Here is a 22,043-nt window from a genome sequence, read left to right on the forward strand (position 1 = left end):
AGCTCTACTATTTCTGCAACAATCCTGCACGTGTAGTAACTATGCTGAGTGCTTCTTTTGGAATATCTGTTTAGTGTTTACACAGAGGCTCAAGCAAAATGTGTTAGTGTCCTCCCCCCCCCCCCCGCTTTTTTTCAGATTAAGAAACTGTGTCACTGCGGTGGAATGGGGGGGGTTGGTTAGTAACTTGTCTAAAGTCATATAGGGAGCCACTCGAATCCAGTTGGGCTCCAGAGCTCATGCTGTTGACTGCATCCCACCACCCCTCTGAAAAGTACTGGGATAGTCGAATGTATCCGTGGCCTTTGGACAGTGTTGCTTTCTGGGAGTACTGACCAGTTGCTCTTAAATAATTTCGGCATCAGTGGGATACTTACGATTAGCGGTCCCAATAAATAGATGGCTTTTTTGATCTTCATTCCTTTGATTTCATTAATTGGTATACCTTAATAGGCTTGGGTGTGTAAGAATGGGGTGTGGGAGGAGGCAGTTTGAGGAACAGGGAGGAATTGAGTGAAATGTACTATAATTAAGAATAGATTAAGTTACTGGGAATCTCTTACTTCTTTTTGAAACCTTGATCTCTTCCAGTGCGTTTTAGGTTTCAGTCGTGTTCCTGTGATGTGGTGAAGTATAGGGGGCCCTAAATTCTCAAACCCTCTCGTGTGAGTTCCTGACCTTGGAAACATCACGTGACTTCTGGAGGCTTTAGTTTCTTCATCTCTAAAGGTGCAAGATTGAGCCTCTAATGGGAAAAACCCTAGGGATCACTTACCAATCTCTAAATTTTGGTTCTAGGAAATATTTTTAGTTCATTATTTTCAGCCTTCTTTTTTTTTTTTTTTTTAAAGATTTTATTTATTTGACAGAGAGAGACCACACAAATGGGGGAGCAGCAGGCAAAGGGAGAAGCAGACTCCCTCCTGAGCAGGGAGCCTGATGTGGGGCTCGATCCCAGGACCCTGGGATCATGACCTGAGCTGAAGGCAGACGCCTAACTGACTGAGCCACCCAGGCGCCCCTTCAGCCTTCTTTTTAAAGTACAGACACCTAAATAAATTATTTTCAAAGATAATGCTGAAGGAAACCATTTAAATTAAAGGATTGCAGCTAGATTTCTTGGGGACATTGGCACATTTTTTTAAAAAGATTTTATTCATTTGAGAGAGAGAGCATGTGTGCACAAGCAGGGGTGGGGGGCAGAGGGAGAGGGAGAAGCAGACTCCCCACTGAGCAGGGAGCTTTAATCCCAGGACCCTGAGATCAGGACCTGAGCCAAAGGCAGACACAACCCACTAAGCCACCCCGGCGCCTGGCACATCTTACTCTAGAGTAGCTTTTAGGTGATGGAGCTGGAACTTCATTGGAGGTCTTGCCAACCCAAAGCCTGAGTATTTGGCCACTTTGTTATATGCTTCAAATTAAAATTAGATTAGAAAAATATTTGAATTTCTGCTATGTACTAGGCACCTGGATGGGTTTTATTTTACTGCTCACATAAAGTTTCTTGTGAAATGGCAGTGAATATATTTTCGGAAAAAAAAATCCACCAGTTCTTTTCCAAGAGGTTTTTTTGATACAATGCAAATAGGCCTCTGTGTAGAATTACCTTGTTTGGTATTACTTATTTTGATGTGTGTTAATTTCTGTTGTTTTTCATGATATTAATATGTATATTCTAATACAGGTGTTGATAAGAGTCGAATTGATAGAAAAGGGTAATGGGGAAGGGAAGGTCAACAAAGTGAGGGTTACTGCCCCTCAGTCTGTGTACTATTAAGCATAGATGTGTAGAGCAGTGTGAGAAGCAAAATCTTTTAGGGATCTGAGTAAACAGAAACTGTTCAGACTATTAATTCGCTGAGTTCGAGCCTCTGTTTGTGATGCAGAAAATACAGTACGTGTTATGGAACGGGACTGTTGTTTCTTGTGAGTGTTTATAAGATACCGTAGAAACATGTGTTGTTGCTTCCCACAGAGTTTGTTTACAGGCCAGGTGTGCACATATTTAGCTCTAGTGTTGGAATGGGAGCTTTGTGCATTTGCAACATTTCCTTTGGTAAAGTCCCATAGAATTGGAAACTGTTTTTCCCCTTTTTTTTTAAATTTTTTTAAATCCGCTCTGGCCAATATTTCAAGCATGCGACCATTTCCTAGTGTGTTTTCTTTTAAATAATGTGAAGCAAAGAGGTATGGCATTACATTTATGTTACTGGTTTTTATCTAAAAATAAAAACAAAAATCCTCAGCTGATTATATGCTTCCCTCCCTTCGTGTTATGGTTTGGTGGAAGTAATCCAGATAAAAACAGCATTTTAATTTTTTTCCCCAGATGTTTTTCATGGAAGTACAGGTGGTTCTCAGTTTGGGGATGTGGATAGGAAGAAAGAAATGTGCATCTGTATAGTTTGATAAAGCTCCGTGGGCGATTGTGATAGATTTATCCAAGTTGAGAATCATTCTATTAGCTTATCCTCTGCTGGTTGGATATTCAAGTCTTGAATCTAGAATAATTGATAATAGGTTGATATACATTTAAGTAGGAGTTGTAATCACCTAATCAAATTTGAGGATATCCCTCCCCCACCACACACTCACCTACAGGTGTCACCCCATATTTAAAGCTCTTATATTGAGGTTACTCTGTATCCTTTGAAATCCTGAGCAAATTTTGTAACCCCAATATCCTACTCTATATGAAGGAAATAAATAATACCTAATTTACAAATTTTGAAGTTTCAATGACATATTATTACTGAGCATTTAAAAAATTTGCTTTGCCAATCTGATAGATGAAAACTGGTATCTTGATTTAATTTTGTATTATTCTACTTAATGCTGGGATAGTGTCTTTCTCATATTTATTGGTTTTTTTGTATCTTCCTTTCTGTGAATTGCCTATGCATTGGTCACCATTTTTCTATTGAGTTGATATATTCTTTTGATATACGGAGATTGCTTGGATATTTTGGAAGTTAATGCTTTATTATTTAGGTTGCAAGTATTTCCTTCCCATCCGCAGAGAAGCAGTTGCCTTTTGGCCTCTGCCTCCAGATATTTCAGTTTTGATGTATTCCATTGTATCCATCATTTTTATACATGACTTTAACATTTTGATTCTTGTTTAAGAATTTCTTACTCCAGGGGTGCCTGGGTGGCACAGCAGTTAAGCGTCTGCCTTCGGCTCAGGACGTGATCCCGGCGTTAATGGGATCGAGCCCCACATCAGACTCCTCTGCTGGAAGCCTGCTTCTTCCTCTCCCACTCCCCCTGCTTGTGTTCCCTCTCTCGCTGGCTGTCTCTGTCTCTGTCAAATAAATAAATAAAATCTTTAAAAAAAAAAATTCTTACTCCATAGGCAGAAGGATGTTTTTCTTTATTTTCTTTTTGTTCTTTTGTATTTTAATTTTTTTTTTGCAATTGGATCTTTAATCTATATGGAATATATCTTATTTTTTCCATATGTACAATTTTCCCATCACCACTTAACAGAAAAATCTGTTCTCTTCCCATTGTTTTGAAATGTCTCCTTTATCATGTGTTGCGTTATTTATACAAAGAGTCTGTTTCTGAATTCTGTTTAGTGTCAGTGATCTATTCCTAAGCCAGTGCCGTATTATTTTAATTACTGTAGCCTCATAATAAAACATTTATAAGACAAACTTTCTCCTTTTGTTCTGCTTTTTCAAACTTGTTTGTTTTGGTTTTTCTTACACTTTATTCTGTGCAAATTTTGGGATCAAATTGTCAAGGATTTCTGCTATCATTAAAATATTAAATGTTTGCATCAATGAATATATTTATATTTTGCCATTTATTCAGGCTTTTTGATATTTCGTTTAGTAAAGTACTTGTAGATTACTGTGAAGAACTTGTTATATTTTATGTTAGGTTTGAGTCTAAGTATTTAATACTAACATTTCCATTACAAAGCTTGGTACAGCGCCTGGCATGTTATAGGTGCTCAATAATTTTTTTGAAATTGATGAATAAGTGAATGAATGCATGTAGTTATTGATAAATAAAAAGATGAGTGTATTGAGCAAAGTCTGAAAATAACTCCAAAATAGGTGAATTTTCACTTATTTTAAAGGGAGAAAATATTTATTCTTAAATTTCTGGCATTTTTAGCAGGTACAGTTTTATTTCTTTAAAGTCATGTACATTTCTATACAGGTACACATGTAGTCTTTGCTTACTGCTTTGGAGACTCGTGTATTGTCTATAATCAGTACAGTTTATTCCATTTGATTGCTGAGTAGTGTTCCATTGTACAGATATACAACAGTTTATTCATCTCTTTGATGGAAATTTGGGTTCCGGTTTTGGGCTAATACGAATAAAGTTGCTATGAACATTTAAATACAAGTCTTTGTGTGAGCATATGTTTTCACTTCTCTTAGGGAAATACCTAGGAATAGGGTTACTGGGTCAGATGATAATTATATGTTTAACATGGTGAGAAACTGTTATATTGTTTACCCAAGTGGCTGTATCATTTTGTACTTTTACCAGCAGTTGTATGAGAGGTCATTTCTCCCAGAACCTCTGTCCATTCTTTGTCTTAGATAATAAAATATCTTTTAAAGAAACTAGAAGAAACACACACACACGTATGTTTTTACATTTACCCACATATTTGCCTTGTCCAAACCCATATATTTGGTTACAGAAAATAAAAAGTTGAAGATCTCTTGTTTCCATTGGGTGTCATTTACCTTCAGCTTGAAGACTTCAGCATTTTTTTTTAGTGCAGTTCTGCCAGTGATGCATTCTCTCCATTTCAGTGATCTGATACTGTCTTTTCGTGCCTTTGTTTTGGAAGTGTAGTTTCACTGGATGTAGAATTTTGAGTTAAAGGGATTTTTGTAAAGATGTTCCATTTTCTTTTGGTCACCACTGTTTCTGATGAGAAATCAAGTTAATGTATCATTACCCAGTATATAATATAATGTTTTTCTCAGACTATTTTAAAGATTTTCTCCTATGATTGGATTTCGGCAGTTTTTCTGTGGTGTGCTAAAGTGTCCTTTCCTTTATATTTATCCTGTTTAGGGTATATGGAACTTTGCAGATCTGCAAGTTCATGTTTTTACCCCATTCTCTCACCTTCATTCTGAGACTCCTAATAACACATATTTCAGACCACTTTTTATTGTCTCATGGGTCACTAAAGCGCTCTACATCTTTACAGTCTTTATTCCTTACTGTTCTTCAGACAGGATACTTTGTTGTTTTTGTCTTTACTTCTGTGTTTTGTTTTTGTTTTTTGCCACACCAAAGTTCTGCTATTAAACCCATCTGATTTTTCATTTCATATACTCCCTCATTTGGTTCTTTTTTCTGTTAGTTTTGTAGTTTTTCCTCCTTAACTGAAATTTCCACATGTTTAATGCTTCATAATTATATTTTTTTGAAAGTCCTTGACCATATTTGTAGTAAGTACTTTAAAATCCTCATTTGCATAGGTTATCTCAGGATTGGTTTCTGTTGGCTGTTTTTTCTCTTGATTAGGAGTCCCAGAAATATTCTAGTATGTGCAATAAATCATATGGTCATTTCGCTTTTACCTGACAGGTATTTTTGTTCTATATTGAGTCTTCAGGGTGCTTATCTTGTTTTGGTTTTCTATTTTTATGTTTTCTGTCTTGGTGTAGGTTAACCTGAGGGAGTTTGTTGAAACATGAATTCACTGCCTCATCTTTGTCAGAGGTTTGTGTTTTCTGTAATGAGAAATGCTTCAGATAGTTGGTCATTGTTTTTGATGATTTGGTTAATGTACTTGAACTGAGTGAGTCTCACTTTAGAAATAGAGGAATTTTATTTATATATTTCCTCTCTGTTCCAGATGTTTTAAAAAATGGTTGTTTACATTTAATGTAAACATGGTAGAAATGAGAAAACTTTATAGGAACTAAACTGCAGTAATACTAGAAATAAAGGTAAATGTGATAAGAAATTAATTATAAGTTCATTTGAGGCCTGACCTTTATCATAAGAAGAAGTATGTTTATAGAAAAATGTTAGGATTAGGTATGCCTGTGTGTACGTGTATGTATGTTCAGATGCCTTTTATGTCATTTTTAGTGTTTATTTATAGTGTTTATATCAATGCCTAGCTTCTTCGATTTCTCAGAGTCATACATATTAGACATAAAATAACTGCCAGTATTAATGAAAATATGTTCAATAATTTTCTGAATTATTAATTCATATTTATTTATTTATTTGTGAGCATGTAAGGCTCTAGGTTTGCCTGTGAATCTAACTGTGTCTACATTCTGTGAAAAAGACTTTAGGGGATTGGAAGGATAATAGTTCTTAAGAATTATCCCTTTTTTTTATTAAATGATTTTTAATATGTTATCTTATTTAATCCTCACAACAACCTTGATTTTCTCCATTTTCTGTTTGGGGAAACCCATGAACTAATGTATTTTCCGAAGATGATGCACTTTGTGAATGCCGGAACTGGAGTTTGAACTTAGTGCCCTCTGATTCCAAATGGGATGTTTTTCCTAGTTTACCTGTTTCTTCTTATAAACTTTGAGTCTTCTTATTTTCATTATTTTCTGAATATTTTTAAGAGTTTTTATTTCCTTTTGGACCAAAAAACCTTTTCATTAAGTAAATAACAAAGGGTATATTTTTCTTTTTCTGTTTTCAGTATCCAATTTTTAATTATACAAAAAGTTGAGGGGACTGGGTGTGGTTCTTTTCTGGCGGGCAAGAGAGTTATTCAAAATTTTTTATTGTTGGTCTTTAGATTTATTGTGTTTGCTTACTTAGTGTGTAGCCCTCATTTTCTCATGCTTCAAATTTCTTTATGTTCTGTTTTTAATACATAATTTAATACATCATCATTTTTAAAGTTCACTATTGCTTTAATATTTCTCTAGATTAAAAAGATCTCATACATCAGGTATTTCTCATTCTTGATGAGCTGTCTTTATGAAATGAAGCTTATCAGCTCAGTTTTTGTTTTTTTTACCTCTTTTATATCTTATTTCTGAAATCTGGGTATAATTGAAGTCTAGGCAAGCACATGTGACTAGAAACTCCCCCTTGTGTGAGAGTGTACTCTTAATTAAAAAAAAAAAAAAAACAGGAGAAACTTCAATTCACAAATCACTTTTTTTTTCCTTTTTGCTTAGTAGATCACAATTTGAGACATTTTTCTAGGTTTTAGAAACAAGTGAATTGGTCTATACTGAAAAGAAACTGAATTACATGAAACGTATACCAATGTCTCTGATGAAGGAGAACAATAAGTCACAAAAATTGCTTTTAAAAAAATGTGAAGTGTTATGATCCTCTAATGTCTACAGAGAGAGAATGATGGTTTTTGACTAAGATATTTTAGATTACTTTCTTTGCTCTTATAAATTCCTAAATCAAAATTAGTTAAGAAAAACTAAATTAAACTGGAGAGGGCTGAACTTGGAAAAGCCAAATTGAGCTTTAAAATTTGTTATTATGTTGCATCATCATTTTCTGTTTTGCCTTATAGCTAGCATTTAATAAAGACAATTATAAATATTCCAATGGATTTACATAGAACTATGATTATTTATAAATGTATCTTTAGTTTTAATATAAAAGTTCTCTTAAGGAAACTCCATTTAATCTTTGTTAATTAAACTTTCAAGTTTGGAAACAGCTTTGTTATAAAGTAAATAATGGCTGTATACTACTTGTAGAAAGATGACACCTTTTATGAAGCTTTAGGAAAAAACTAGGGTGATAAATATTTAGGTGACTGCTTTTAATTGTATTATAATTTAAATTGTTACTCAATGTTGCCAGTTATTTTTAGTTCTTTGATACTTTAAATTTTATGTAAGTCTGATCTTTACTGATTTTGTTTTTAATTTTTTTCTTTCATTGGTAATTCCTCTCAGTTCTGCTTTCTAAAAATACCCCAGATTGACCATTTGTTACCACCGCCATGCGACTACCATTTATCTAGGCCCTCATCATACTTTATCTGTAGGGACTTTCTCTGTAGCTTGTTGCTTGATTTCCTCCTCCTACTTCTTCCTCTATACAGTCTTTTATCTACACAGCAAAAAAAGCGGTCTTCCTAAAACCGGTACTCCTCAGCCCAGACCCTCTACTGGCTTCGCATCTCACAGTAAAAGACGGCCCTCAGAATCCTTGGTGACTGGCCTGTGGCTGCTTTTCTCATTTCGTCTCCAAACACTCTCTTCACTCTGCTCTAAACACAGGGCTTTCTTACTGTCTTCCGTAAACATTTTAAGCACAGTCCTACTTCAGAATATTGGCACTTCCTGTCCTCTTCTCAGGACTCCTCCTCTTCTAGATATTTGAATGAGTTATTCCTACACTTCATCCAAGAATTTGCTCAGATTCATTTTATCAGAGGCTGTTCCTGACCTTTCATATTTAAAATCCTCTTTCCTCACTTGCAGAACTAGATACGGAATTGTAGATTTTTATGTCTTTTTCTCATCTTTAACTGTATTTTTACTCAGGCCTAATTTGACAACAGATATTTTTAGCAATGTTTTACTGAATTCTTTCAAAATACTCAAATTACTTTTGCAGAAGCACAATCTTTTTTTTTGTACTGGTAAAATCATTGCCTTATATACTATTTTAGTAATTCTCATGATTATAACTACTGATACAGTTGGCATAAATGTTTTGGGAATAAACACACCTGATGCGTGATAAAGCTAACACTTAACTGGTACAAGCAAAGTGTGGACTTCATTCCAGATTGTCTACCAGACACAACATACACACCACTACAGACATCAGAATACTTTACAGAAGTGGAGCGTCTTTGTCAGTCATCCAGGGAGTTGATCAAGTAGATCTCAGTTAAAACAGTTTGATTTGTAGCTAAAAACAAACTGAAATAAATTTAGCTTGATTATGTGATAGAACTCTGATTATTCTGATTTTATTGTTGGGTTAGTTCATCTTGAAAATACATTGTATAATTGTTATAATAGAACCTTCTATGTGAAGTTAACTCCAAGAATGGAAATAAATGACTCCTAGAGAACTGCTGTTTTTCTTAACATATATTGTAAAAAAAAAAAAGAAAGAAAGAAAAAAAAAACATCTAATGAAAAATTCTGGAAGTGGATGAAAGTGATGGTTTTACAATATTGTGGGTGTACTTAATGCCACCAAATTGTACTGTTATGGTAAATTTTATGTTGTATGTATTTTACCACAATAAAGAAAACTAAAAAGTACATCTACGCTTATATTCTTTTAACATAAAACCTGTGACAGTGTAACTGTACAGCGTAGAGAAAAAAGCAGAATTCGTGGAACTAGAAGACTTGTGTTTATATAATACTAATTATGTCATGAATGCATTGGCTAAAGTTTGGCAATTCTTTTGCATTTTCTTAATGTTTAATATGAATGTACTTCTTCTCAGTTCTCAGCTTTATGAAGAACAAATGAGGTTATTTAGTTTATGAAGAACAAATGAGGTCTTTTTTAAACCATAAATTCAGTTTATAGATTGTAGGTGTAATTTTTCATGTTCTCAGAAGAATAATTAATTGAACTGGCGGTTGGTTTTGATATAAGATTTTCGGCTTGAGGCATTTGCTGTTGAGGTTTTTTAAATGTTTAAGTTGTGTATTTTGAATTTTTTGTTTGGTTGGTTTTTTTGTGTGAGTAAGTCACAACTGGTGGAAAGTAAAGATTTCTAGTTTTAATCTAGTTATTCCTCATACCTTTTTTGAATTGATATTTATTGGAAAGGATACATTCTTTGGAGACCTCTTCTGGGGAAGAGTCTGTTATTAATACAGTAATATTTCCAATTATAGTTAAATGAATGCCCTCCAAATGTGATGGTTGAGCTGTTTTTATGGTAATAGAACTTAAAAATAAATCCTGGAATTCATTGCAGAGCTTGAAGTGAAAAACTGAGCCATCCAGATATCACTGTGTTTAAAATTGCCCTGTTTGCGTTCTCTTTCGTACTCTGCTTTATTTTTCTTCATCAGACTACTACCACTTACCATCGTGTATCTTTGTCTGTTTGTTGTCTATCCCTTCCTACTATATAAACCATGAGAGTAGGGGCTTATTTCTGTTTACTGTTCTGCTTCACTGCTTAGAACAATGTCTTACACAGAATGAGAAGCTTACTAAGTATTTGGTGCGTGTGTAAAGCCCTGTCATCTGACTTTAGCATATTCTCTTCTGGGGACTGTCCTCTCCTTTTTATCTTCAGTGGTCCTTTAGCTTAATATTTCTAAAACGCAGTTCCTGATGTAACTTACCTTACTCTAAGCCCTTCATTGCTCACAGAACGACATCAGTCCTTAAGTATATCTCTCTTAATCTTACCACATCGCATGTTGGTGATTGTGCAGCAGTTGGGCTGCAGAGGTGGACTCCGTCAGTCCAGTGCTCCACCATTAATAAGAATGAATTTCCGTTTTTAACAAAATATTTTGTTTCTTCACTTGCAGATATTGATGATGTTAAGAAATACAAACCAGGTTACTTGGAAGCTACGCTTGACTGGTTTAGATTGTATAAGGTGCCAGAAGGAAAACAAGAAAACCAGTTTGCTTTTAATGGAGAATTCAGAAACAAGGTGAAGATGGTCATCTTTATTTTAAAACGTACCTTGTGATAGTTGTAGGATAGTTCTTTCAGTTTGGGGGGTTTCTTACGTGAATATTTATATATAACATGGTAACAAAAGTGCTTTATACTGACTTTAATATTTAAGGACATTATTTGATCATACATATTTAAAAGGATTTTTTCCCAGGAGATCTACGTGAACTAATAAATCTTGGTACGTATATATATCAAGCTTTATTCACACACACACACACACACACACACATATCTTTATCTATTGACATCTCCCTCATCTCAGAAAATGAAGGATTTCCATGATTAGTCTAACTCTGCAAATTGTGTATGAATAAAAACCTTCCATTTCTGGAGAGGAGAAAGTTACTTACTTTACTTAATGTGAATCCAAAGGGGCTCCTTAAGAGTTCATTCTACCATGACTGACTTAAGCTGCTTAACAAATAAGAAATCACTTGAATTATCTTACTGTCATATGGTTTTTCTGTTAGAATACCACAGAGTTACCATGAAGTGTCTGTAATATGACACAAATGGAGAAAATGGGCCAAAGACATCAAGTCTAAGTCATGGAATATTTTTTTAAAGTTATCACCACTATATAAATAACACATTGCACACAAGCACTTAAGTGGGTACTAATAAGTAAAGTATGTTTTATAGTAAAATAAGCCATGTTAATGGAAACTTAAAAATTATGATAAATATCTTGTTTTATGAGAATTTATTACTTGACCTAGTATTTTTGAAAAGGCACAAAGAATCCTTAAGATCTTGAGGGCTTTGTTCAAGATTTATTAAATGTAGATACAAAACTATTATTGTCAAATAGATACTCTTAAAAATATTGAAAATTTATAAGATAAATTATTTTTTATCTTTTTTCCTGTAAAAAAAAATTTTATATTTTATGTTTGAACTTTTGTGACTCCTTATTGCCTCAGGGTAAGATTGCCAAATCATGAATTTGTAGAGTGAGGTGGTTTGGGGTGGTTGTTTTTTTGTTTTGTCTTGTTTTGTTTTGTTTTGCTTGATTTTGACAAACATTTATTTTTTTCTGAATGAAGACAAGATTATTTATACAACCTAGTTTTGGACCATAATCATCTTATTCATTGCTTTTTACCACTTCTGTTAAAATACAGTGCCTAACTCAGGAAAATTAAGTTGTATCTGTTCACCATGTTTGAAAAGATAACTCCTATGCTATCTAGATTTTTCCTGCCGACCCCTTTAAGCAAGTGGAAAAGTGATTCTAGATAATCATAATTATCTGAATGATTTGGTTAAAAATCTTCCCTTATATTATCCGGACAATAAATTGGCTTTTTGTCCCATATCTTAAGTGGAACTCCCCAGCACCACCTCACTGAGCCCTCCTTCATCTCATGCAACAATAGAGCTGAGAGAACTTTTGTTTTTCAGAAGTAAATTTCTCATTATTATTACATCTTTGTTCCCAAGATTCTTTATTTTCTTCATTTCGTATCATAATGTGTTTAGTTGTCATTGAAAGAGAAAGGAGGTAGTGCGAATTAGTTAATATATGAGGAGTCTCCTTAAGGAATTAGCAACATTTGGGGGGGGCGGGGGGAATCAAAAGAATTTGCTACTTTGGAATAACAAAGCAAATGTTCCTTTAGATACTCTTGCTAGATATCTAGCAAGAGGTATATATTGTTGGTTTTGCATTTTGGGACACAGTATGAATTTATACTAAAAAAAATTTAGAGAATGTTTAGGAGGTTTACTTAGCGGATATTCTAAAATGATCACACAGACTACAGCTTTGATGATGAAATTAATAAGTGTATGCTTGCTTACAGGCAAGGGACTAGATGAAGCACTTTGCGTACAACTTATTTATCGTTTCAGCAGCTGGATAATTTAAATCTGGTGTTGGCAACTTTTTCTGTAAAGTACCGAATACCAAATATTTTAGACTTTGTAGGCCATATGGTCTCTGTCACAACTACGCACCTCTGCCATTGTGGTGCTAAAGCAGTCATAGGCCATGCACAAAAAATGAGCATGACTGTGTTCAATAAAACTCTGTTTACAAAAATTGGTGGTGAGCTAGATTTGGCCTACTGGCCCAAGTTTGCCAACCCCAAATTACATTATCTCCATTACCTTCTACTTATAGGTGAAGAAGTTAAGACTTAGTGAGATTAAGTAACTTGCTCAAAAGTCACACAGCTGATAAATAAGATGCCAGAATTTATACTCAGGTTTGCCTGAGTCCAGAGCTCATATTCTTAAAAATAAGCTGTCATCATGAGAATAGTTCATGTAAGTATAATGATGTGATCTTTATGTCTGTCTTTGGTTTGGAATTAGGCTTTTGCTCTTGAAGTTATTAGATCTACTCATGAGTGTTGGAAAACATTGCTTATGAAGAAGTGTGATGGAGGGGCTATAAATTGGTAAGAATTTGTCTTTTCTATGTAATGTTATTTTGTTATTATTGGTACTAAACAGCCATACTAGTCAGATCTGATTTTTTTTTTTAAAGAGTTGCAATTTTTTTTTCATTTAAAAAGTGCTTATGGAAAGCAATACCAAGTGCTGGACACTGTGAAACTAGGAAATGACATGGTCCCTTTTCCCAAGGGGTTTATAGTTTAGTGGGGGGATACTGTTGAGTAAACAGGAATTTTTTTTTTTTTTAAAGATTTTATTTATTTATTTGACAGAGATAGAGACAGCCAGCGAGAGAGGGAACACAAGCAGGGGGAGTGGGAGAGGAAGAAGCAGGCTCATAGCAGAGGAGCCTGATGTGGGGCTCGATCCCATAACGCCAGGATCACGCCCTGAGCCGAAGGCAGACGCTTAACCGCTGTGCCACCCAGGCGCCCCAGGAATTTTAATTATAATACATTGTGACGTGAGCAAAGATGGGGTAAAAAAAAAAATTAGGGATTTTTCAGTATGCAAATGGTTATTTTGTTTATGTGTAACTACCACATCATTTCTTGATGAAATAGTAATAAGCCTTTTTATCCAGCATGATCTGGGTCACTAGCAGATTGATGAAAGGGAATCAAACAATAGTAACATACATAACTCAAACATTGTATTCTATTTTAAAACATTTAAAATGTACATTTATTTACTCCTCTTTGGATATAGGGCTAAGACCTTTTCTATAGAGGTTCCAAATAAATTATATATATTCCAACATAGAATAGAAAACCAAGATAAGATTCTCTAATCCTTAAACTCCTTACAGTTAAAAACTCTTATAGATTATCAGGTTCTCTTTTCTAAACCTTTTTTACAGTTTTCTTACCCACACCTACTTTGACACCAAGTTATTATAGTGAGTCGCCATTATTGAGGCTTTTTGGCCTTAGTAGTTTTAGAGCCTACATAGTGTTCATAGCATCTGTTCTCTTTCCACACTCCCTTCTTTGATGAGCATAATTACTGCTTTAATTATGAAATAGTAACAAGGGCAACTCACATAAACAGGTTCAGAAACAAAAGCAATGGACTCTTGATAAGCCTAACTGTAGGAAGCAAACACAGATAGTCATTCTGTAGTGTTTGAGCGCTACCCAACTTCATTGTCCCCTTCTCTGAATCAGAAGAAATTGGGAAGCTATTCACTCTTCAACAAATAGTGATTTGAGGGTCTTCTGCCAGGGACTGTGCTGATACGAGGATTATTGCTGTGACTATAATAATAGAGTCCCTGCCCTTTTGGAGCATGAACTCTGGGAATCAAGAGAGACATTAAAGAAATCATTAGAATAGGGGTGCCTGTGTGGCTTAGTCGGTTAAGCATACAACTCTTGATTTTAGTTAGGTCATGATCTTAGGATTGTGAGATCAAGCCCCATGTCAGGCTCTGCGCTGAGCATGGAGCCTGCTTGAGATTCTCTCTCTCCCTGTACCTTCTGCTCCCACGCTCTATCTCTTTCTCTCAAAAAAAAAAATATATATATATATATATGTGTGTGTGTATATATATATATATATATATGAAATTGTTAGAGTAATCAGGTGGAGTAAATAATTAGTCTGAAGAAATATTTTATCCAGTCATCGAGAGGCTTATCTTGCCTACGACACAAGTGCTTGCTTGGACATTATACCTTCAGATTCTGTTCTCGTGTAAGCTCATGTGACACTGTCAGTTCATTGATCTTCTCCTTTCTTCTTACCTCTTACGCAGACCACTCTTTTTTTCAGCATAGTCTTAAAATTTAGGTGATTGTTTCTAATTTAAGTAGTACAGTTTATTAACAAACCTGGGTGTAACTGAATGCTTTCAAGTCCTGACTGTCCTAGTAATTAGTAGACCTAGGTATTCTTTATGATATTCTGAGATGTTATAAATGAGATATTCATGTGGTGAGCTCCTCTAAAAAGAACGGGTCGCTTGGTGTCCAAAGAAGTATTTGCTTGCTGTTTACTTTCATCTCCTTCCTTATGGTACTTTCTGAAAAGCTTTTGCAGTCTGTGAAGGGTTTGTATGTTTTCCAGGTTCCTCAGCTGGAGACTATTGCTTTGGTTAGTTTTTCTGTAGCTTGATGTCATTCCTTCCATGCTGAGTCTAATTATCTTTACTCTGAGGGTAACTTTATTTGTACGCTCTGGAGTCATTTTTGTAGCCTCCTAGGTGATGATAAGGATTATGTTAATAGTAAGAATTGACATTTATTGAATTTTGTACTATCTTTTGGGTTCAAAGTGTTTAATATGTGTTATCTAATTAATACTCAAAAGAATGCTGTAAGGTACTTATCATTGTCTCCATTTTACACCTGAGGAAATTGAGACCACCTAGAGATTAAGTGATCTAAAGTTACACTGAGCGGTAGAGCCAGGATTTAAACCAGATTCCAAACTTACTCTCTTACCAGCTATATTCTACCTCTGTCTTTTCAAAGAAATACAACTAAATACTAGCTTAACATTTTTCAGGATATAAATTTCTGGGTATAAATTTGATGCATCTGGATAGTTTAAAGTCAGAATCTTCAGATTTTAGCTCATTTTGTCCATTATTTTCTTATTTTTGTCACTACTTGATTTGTAAAAATATATTCGTAGTAGTAAAGTTTTTATTTCCTTTGTCTTAATAAATTGCTTCTTTCTCCTAATTCCTTAAAAGTATACACTGTAACTGATCGGCAACCTCCCCCTTCCTTTTTAGCCTATTTTCCCTACTCAGTTGAGTTTAGGTCCACATTTTTTTTATCACAGTATTTCTCTCAAGTCATGTATAGTGTGTTATAATTGCCTAGGAAAACCTGGAAAATTCAAGTGTGTTGCCTCCCTCTTTAAACCTAGTGAATTAGGATCTCTGAGGAGTAGGGTCTAAGCATCTGTATGTTTTACAGCTTCCTACGTAGGTGCTTCTGATAAGCCTCTCTGCTTAAGGACTATAAAGTCCCAACTTCTCATAGAAGAGCAAACAAGGCCTTCTAGGATTCGGTCCCTGCTACCTGGCTGGCCTCATTTTCCATCACTTCTTGCCTCTTCATGTTCCAACAACTTAGGAACACTTGTCACTCCACAAACACCATGCTCTGATTGACCTGCAGGCCGTGCGTGCTATTTCCTTTGCCATGATTGTCTTCTCATTTCTTGAACTAGCTAACTTACTCCTCTTTTTGAGACTTAGTTTTTACTTTACTTTCTCTAGGAAGCTTTCCTCAGACTAGCCTCGTGCTAGCCAGCATGCCAGATCACGGCATTCCTTGCTCCCTGTGAACTTCTGTCATTGCATTTACCAGTTACTAACTGCTTGGTTTGTGAATTTTTCTCCTCTTCTGGCACCTAAGTTCCTCAAAAGCAGATAAATAAAGATACCTTATTCATCTTTATATTCCTTATTCCTGACATGTGGTAGCCACTGAGTAAATACCTGTTGGAGTAAATTGTTGACTAATATTTTAAAACCAACAGATATTTGTTGTTTTTCAAACCTAGGATGACTCTTCAGCTCCCAGGATCCCTGCATTTATTAAATTTTGTAATTGATACTTTGAGTACTCTTCTTTATGTTATTTTTATTCTTTTTTTCCCGTTGCTTAGTGTTTACTCTGAAAGCTACATATTCTTTTAACAGAGAGAATTTTATTATTCTTCCCTAAAGTAACTTTCCACTGTGTTGTAAGAGAAATAGAGTTTTTGCCATTTGAGTTTTACTCTTCAGCTCCTCTTGTTTGTTCTTCCACCGTGGCTTATTTATCTACCTTATTTTTAAGAAATCAGAAATGTACTGCTCATTTTGCCAGGTTATTTTATTTCACTAAACATTATTCTGACCCATCTGTTTTCCAAATTTTTCAAGTTTTGATTGATTCCCAGATGCACTTCTAGAACGTCTGAGTTTTTTTTAATTTAATTTTTAATTCAATTTTAATTCAGTTTTACTTTATTTAATTCAGTTACTTGTCATTTATGTACTCATAAGTTGTTTTGTATTGTAACCACTTTCTTGTTTAATTTACTCTAGATAGTACTGTCAGAATTATCTTTGACAGATAAAAATGTGATTGTCATTTTTTTGCTTAAAAACTTCTTGTGGCTCCCTTTGATCTTGGAATATAACCCAATTCTTCTATATATTGAACAGTATGTCCAGACCTACTTTTCCAGCCTCATGTTGTGTCCCCTCCTATCTCATTGTCTTGACTTGACACATAGTAGGTAGTTTACACATGCTTACTGAATAACTATAAATATTACATATATACAAATATGTTCTTCCAAATTGTGTAGGTCTTAAAATTGTTTCTTTTTAACCTAGTTTCTAGAAGAAGGTGTACTTGATCTATGTATGGAGAGCTCCAGTTCTTTTAGCTTTCTATAGGTTTACTTCAATGTCTTTTTTTTTCTGTCAACTCTGGATGTTGTGGTCCAAAATCATTGTCATCCTTATCTCTTTATATTTTTTCTCTCCTTTTTTCTTGACTACTTTGCTTTAGAATGAAAAGCCTTGGCAAATCTGTATCCTGGACACTGTCTTTGAGGATTCTCATGAGTGTGAGCCTTTGTCTATTTTGAGATTGTCTCGAAGAAAATACTTTTCTCTTTACTAAAACATTCCATATTGCTCGCCTTGTAAATTTCATCTTGTGTCTGTTTATTATTTGCAGGTAATTTTCTATTTCTGTGTCTTTTTATTTAGTCAGTTATTTTGCACTATTATGTATCTATTAATGTACCTTTTTATTATTTTTAAATGGAGGTTGGTTTGTCATCCACAGCATTTTTAGTATTGCTGATCATCTAATGTCATGTCAGCTTATTTTGGTCAGCAAGATTGTGTATATAATGTTTATAAATGTAGAACAAAATATTTGGTATCTTATCATAAAAAGGAAAGCAGCACATTCTCCTTAGTCCTTATTTTAAATATCATTTATGATAGACACCTTCACCTTAGTCATCCTTTAAATGATTACACTGCCTGTCCTCTTGCAGACCATAGTCATAGTTTAAGACTAAAAAGAGCCCTAAATATTATAAACTCCACAGGAGCTCCATGGTTCAATATTGTATCCCCAGCATCTAGACATGTCCCTAATATTTAGTATAAGAATAATTTTTTTAATCAATAAATATGAATCAGTATTAACTTTTTACATAACGGCCGATTTACAGAAAATAGAAATGTTTCCTGATAACATGTCTTCAAACATTCAAAGTACATTAAATCCTGAGGGAAATAAATTACAACCCAGACTGTATACTTTATTAACTAAAAGGATGTCATTGAGGAAGTTGGCACTGTTTTTAGCTAATGCTAGTAGAAGAGCCTATTGGAGAAAAAGTAAACAAGGCTTTGTGATCTCTCATCTTTATGTTGGTGTGTCTTGCAAGAATCTCTTAAGTGTATTTGTATATACCTTCCGTTTCATTCTTGAAACAGCCATACTAATAATTTGTCCAAGGTGAAAACAGCAGAGCCTCTTGGCTTTCCTCAGTTCCCTTGGTTACTTGTCAAGATATTTTACTGGAGATAGTTAAAAAGTTGTTCAGAAGTTTAAAAATTTACATTGTTGGCTTTAATATTGACACTTTTCTACCATATCTGTTGATGGTTTGCTTTGTTGTAGGAGCAGAGGGTTACTTTAGAAATAGGTTATCAGATTTAACATAAAATACTGGATAGCCAGTTAAATCTAAATTTCAGAGCAACACATCTTTTTAACATAAATGTCTCATGCAATATTTGAGACAAACTTATACTAAAAAATCGTTTGATCTTACTTGAAATTCAAATTTAATTGGGTATTCTGTATTTTATCTGGCAACCCTATTTAGGAAGACTCCCCTGTACTTATACCATCATTTTCCCAGAATTTCCAGGATATGTTTTTGGTTTAGTTATAATGTTAAAAACATTGTATATAGCGTATTTAGCATACACCATGCTTTCTTCAGAGGACTAGCACTTAAGACCTCACAGTGTCTAATTTTTTGCCTTGTTCTTTTAAAATTTAGTTTTGACACACTTCAGGGAAACATCTGACTTACAGGCCTTACCTTTTTCAGTTTTTAGCCTACTTAAATATGGGCTGTGGAGAAGAGAATACAAAATAGTCTTAAAGATAATGCCAACTTGCATCAAATTTTATGCATGCCAAGAATGAAAATTAATCCCACATTGTGAGTCTGGATAGAAAACACAGCAGCCGCTAACTGTAATTGCTGTATACCCAATGTCTGATTACAGACAGATGTAATTACAAAGATAAATAAATAACTAGACAGATCTTTTTATCAATATATCCCAAAATATTTCACAAAAGCCATTATGAAAATGCATTTGATAATATATATCTCTTAGGCCCACTTGGAGGGCAAGTAGGTGTTTGGGGGGGGGTGTGTGTGTTTCATGCAATCATTCTTAATATGTTTGGGGGGAATGCCTCTGCTTCCCCATCATGTGAGAAGGCTTTGACCATGGAGGGGGCTCCTGTCAGCGCCTCCCTGACCTTCCCTCCGTGTAAGGAAACCGAGTGTTCACATTCATGTGCTTTCCCCTCACCCTCTTACCTTAGCCTTCCGTACCTATCTGGGATACTCCATAGCATCTTTCACTGGCCAGTTACAGTGTTTATCACCTCACTTAGATGAAAATTCTTCCTTCTAGTCATCATCCCATGGGTCAGGTTTGGTTTTTCTTTTCTTCATTAAAGGCGAAGTGTAGTTGTGGTGTACAGTCTTTTATATACCAGGAGATTATTTAAATTTGTTTACTATTATTTAAATTTAAAAACAACTCTAGAATGTGCAGTGCTGTGGAGCACTGTATTTATAACTTTGCCTGAAAGAATGTATAAATATCTCAGTTTATATTCATTCAGGTCCTTTTTCACTGGCTGGAAATAAATTACTGGAATTCTGCATTCAATGTGGAGTATTGGAGTTGGTTTTCTTTTTGGTAATTGCTTCTTTTTTATCCCAATTAATAATAACTTCATCTTTTCCTCTCCAGCACAAACGTGCAGGTATGTGACAGCCCTTTCCATTGCACTCAAGAGGAGGCAAGATCAATAGTTGAACTGGTAAGGGGCAGATATTCAAAGCATCCTTTAATCTTACAAACTTCATGGGGAAATCTAGCAGAAATTCTGAAAAATCTAGCAATGAAAAGTATCAAGTCTTTTGGGAAGCACAGTTAAAACATAACAGTATAATCTTTTTTTTTTTTTAATCTGGAGAATTAAAAATCTTTTAGTTGAATTTTAAAATTCTGTTTTCTAAAGTACATTAACCACATTGGGGCACCTGGGTGTGTGAGTCGGTTTAAGTGTCCGACTCTTGCCTTCAGCTCAGGTCATGATCTCCTGGTCATGGCTCTGTGCTCAGCAGGGAATCTGCTTGAGGATTCTTTCTCTCCCTCTGCCCCTTCCCCCACTCATGTTCCCTTTCTCTCTCTCTTTCAAAAAAGATTAAAAAAAATAAGGTACATTAACCACTTAACTAATTTCATATGAAGCTACTTTTCTTAATATCACCAATTTATTGTTTATATGCTTTAATCTCCTTGTACTGTCCTGTTCCCGTGAGTGACCCACCATCCTGTGTCTAAATTGTGATTGGCTGCTGGTGCATGTGCATTTTGACTCAAGAAAAATGAAAGAAGACTATTTTTCCTTTTTCTCCCATTTAGTTGGACTGTCTTGCAAGCTTTCCTTCTAGCTAAGATGATATCCTTGAATTTTTATATATCTTAGTGATGAGGCTGCCTGGAGTCAACTGAATTTTTAGGAAATTAATGCTTGATGTGGAGAGCACGAAATAAGAAAATTCATATTCAGATAATCAGGTAATGTTGCTATATAAAGTGTGTTCAGGAGTGGTCGTAGGCTAGAAATCCCATTTATAAATTAAACTTTTTCTAATCTTAAACTAATTACGAGATCGAAACTAGTGAATTTAGGTCTTTACTTCAGGAACAATAAAAATATTTACTCACTATGGCTGCTTTGAATTTTTTTCCCCACTAATTCATCAGCTGTTGAATTTAGTACCTGCTGTGTGTGGTAAGATTCTAGGTGCTGGGGATGCAGTATTAAAGAAGACAAGAAAAACCTCTGCCCTTGTGTAGCTAACATCCTAGTTAGGGAAATGGATAATAAATGTGCAAGGAAAATATATACAGTTGACCCTGAACAGTGCATGGGGTTAGGGGTGCTGACCCCCTGCATAGTTGAAAATCCATGTATAACTTTTGACTCCCCAAAAACTTAACTACTAGCAGCCTATTATTGACCAGAAGCCTTACTGATAACATAGTTAACACATGCTTTGTATATGAATTATATATTATGTTATTACAGTGAAGTAAATTAGAGAAAAGAAAATGGTACTGGGAAAATCATAAGGAAAATACATTTATGACATGTACTGTATTTATTGAAAAAAATCCACTTTTAAGTGGTCTTGCAAAGTTCAAACCCCTGTTGTTCAAGGATCAACTGTAGTGTGTCTGAATGCAATAAATGCTATTATAAAAAGTGAGCAGGGCAGAGGGGATGAAGTGCCAGGAGTGGGATTAGAGTTGTAGTTACTAAAAAGGGAGTCGGGGGCAGCCTAACTAGGAGAAGACTGATACGAGTCAAGATTTGTAGAAGGTAAGAGTGTTAGCCAAGTGATCATCTGAAGGAAAAGCGTCCCAGGCCATAGTCCCAAAGGCCATGAGACGAAAGGATGCCTGACATGTTCAAGAAATACCCAAGGAACCGCAGTGATTTGTGGAGTAGAGAGAGTCTAGGGGAGACAGGAGGAGGTGAGATCAGAAGTGTTTGGATCTGGGGTTGGAAGTGGTGGCAAATTATTCTGAAAGACCCTGTGAAATAGTCTGTAAAGACTGTCTTAAGACATTTGTTTCTTCTTCTGAATGAGATATGAAACCACTAGCTGGTTTTAAGCGGAGGAGTAATGTGAATTATCTTAGATGTTGA

General features: G+C 34.8%; 1 protein-coding gene across 1 annotated transcript in view; it reads left to right on the forward strand.

Moving 5' to 3' along the window:
* PPA2 (inorganic pyrophosphatase 2) overlaps positions 1-22,043 on the forward strand; it is a gene marked incomplete at its 5' end in the record, with an annotated part of 78,798 nt that overhangs the window by 40,765 nt on the left and 15,990 nt on the right. Inside the window, 3 exons of the mRNA XM_034672119.1 lie at positions 10,473-10,600; positions 12,949-13,034; positions 20,072-20,141. Coding sequence (XP_034528010.1) covers positions 10,473-10,600; positions 12,949-13,034; positions 20,072-20,141 — 284 coding nt within the window. The remainder of the gene's footprint in view (positions 1-10,472; positions 10,601-12,948; positions 13,035-20,071; positions 20,142-22,043) is intronic.

This window comes from Ailuropoda melanoleuca, chromosome 11, assembly GCF_002007445.2.
Source record: "Ailuropoda melanoleuca isolate Jingjing chromosome 11, ASM200744v2, whole genome shotgun sequence".
Classification (NCBI taxonomy): domain Eukaryota; kingdom Metazoa; phylum Chordata; class Mammalia; order Carnivora; family Ursidae; genus Ailuropoda; species Ailuropoda melanoleuca.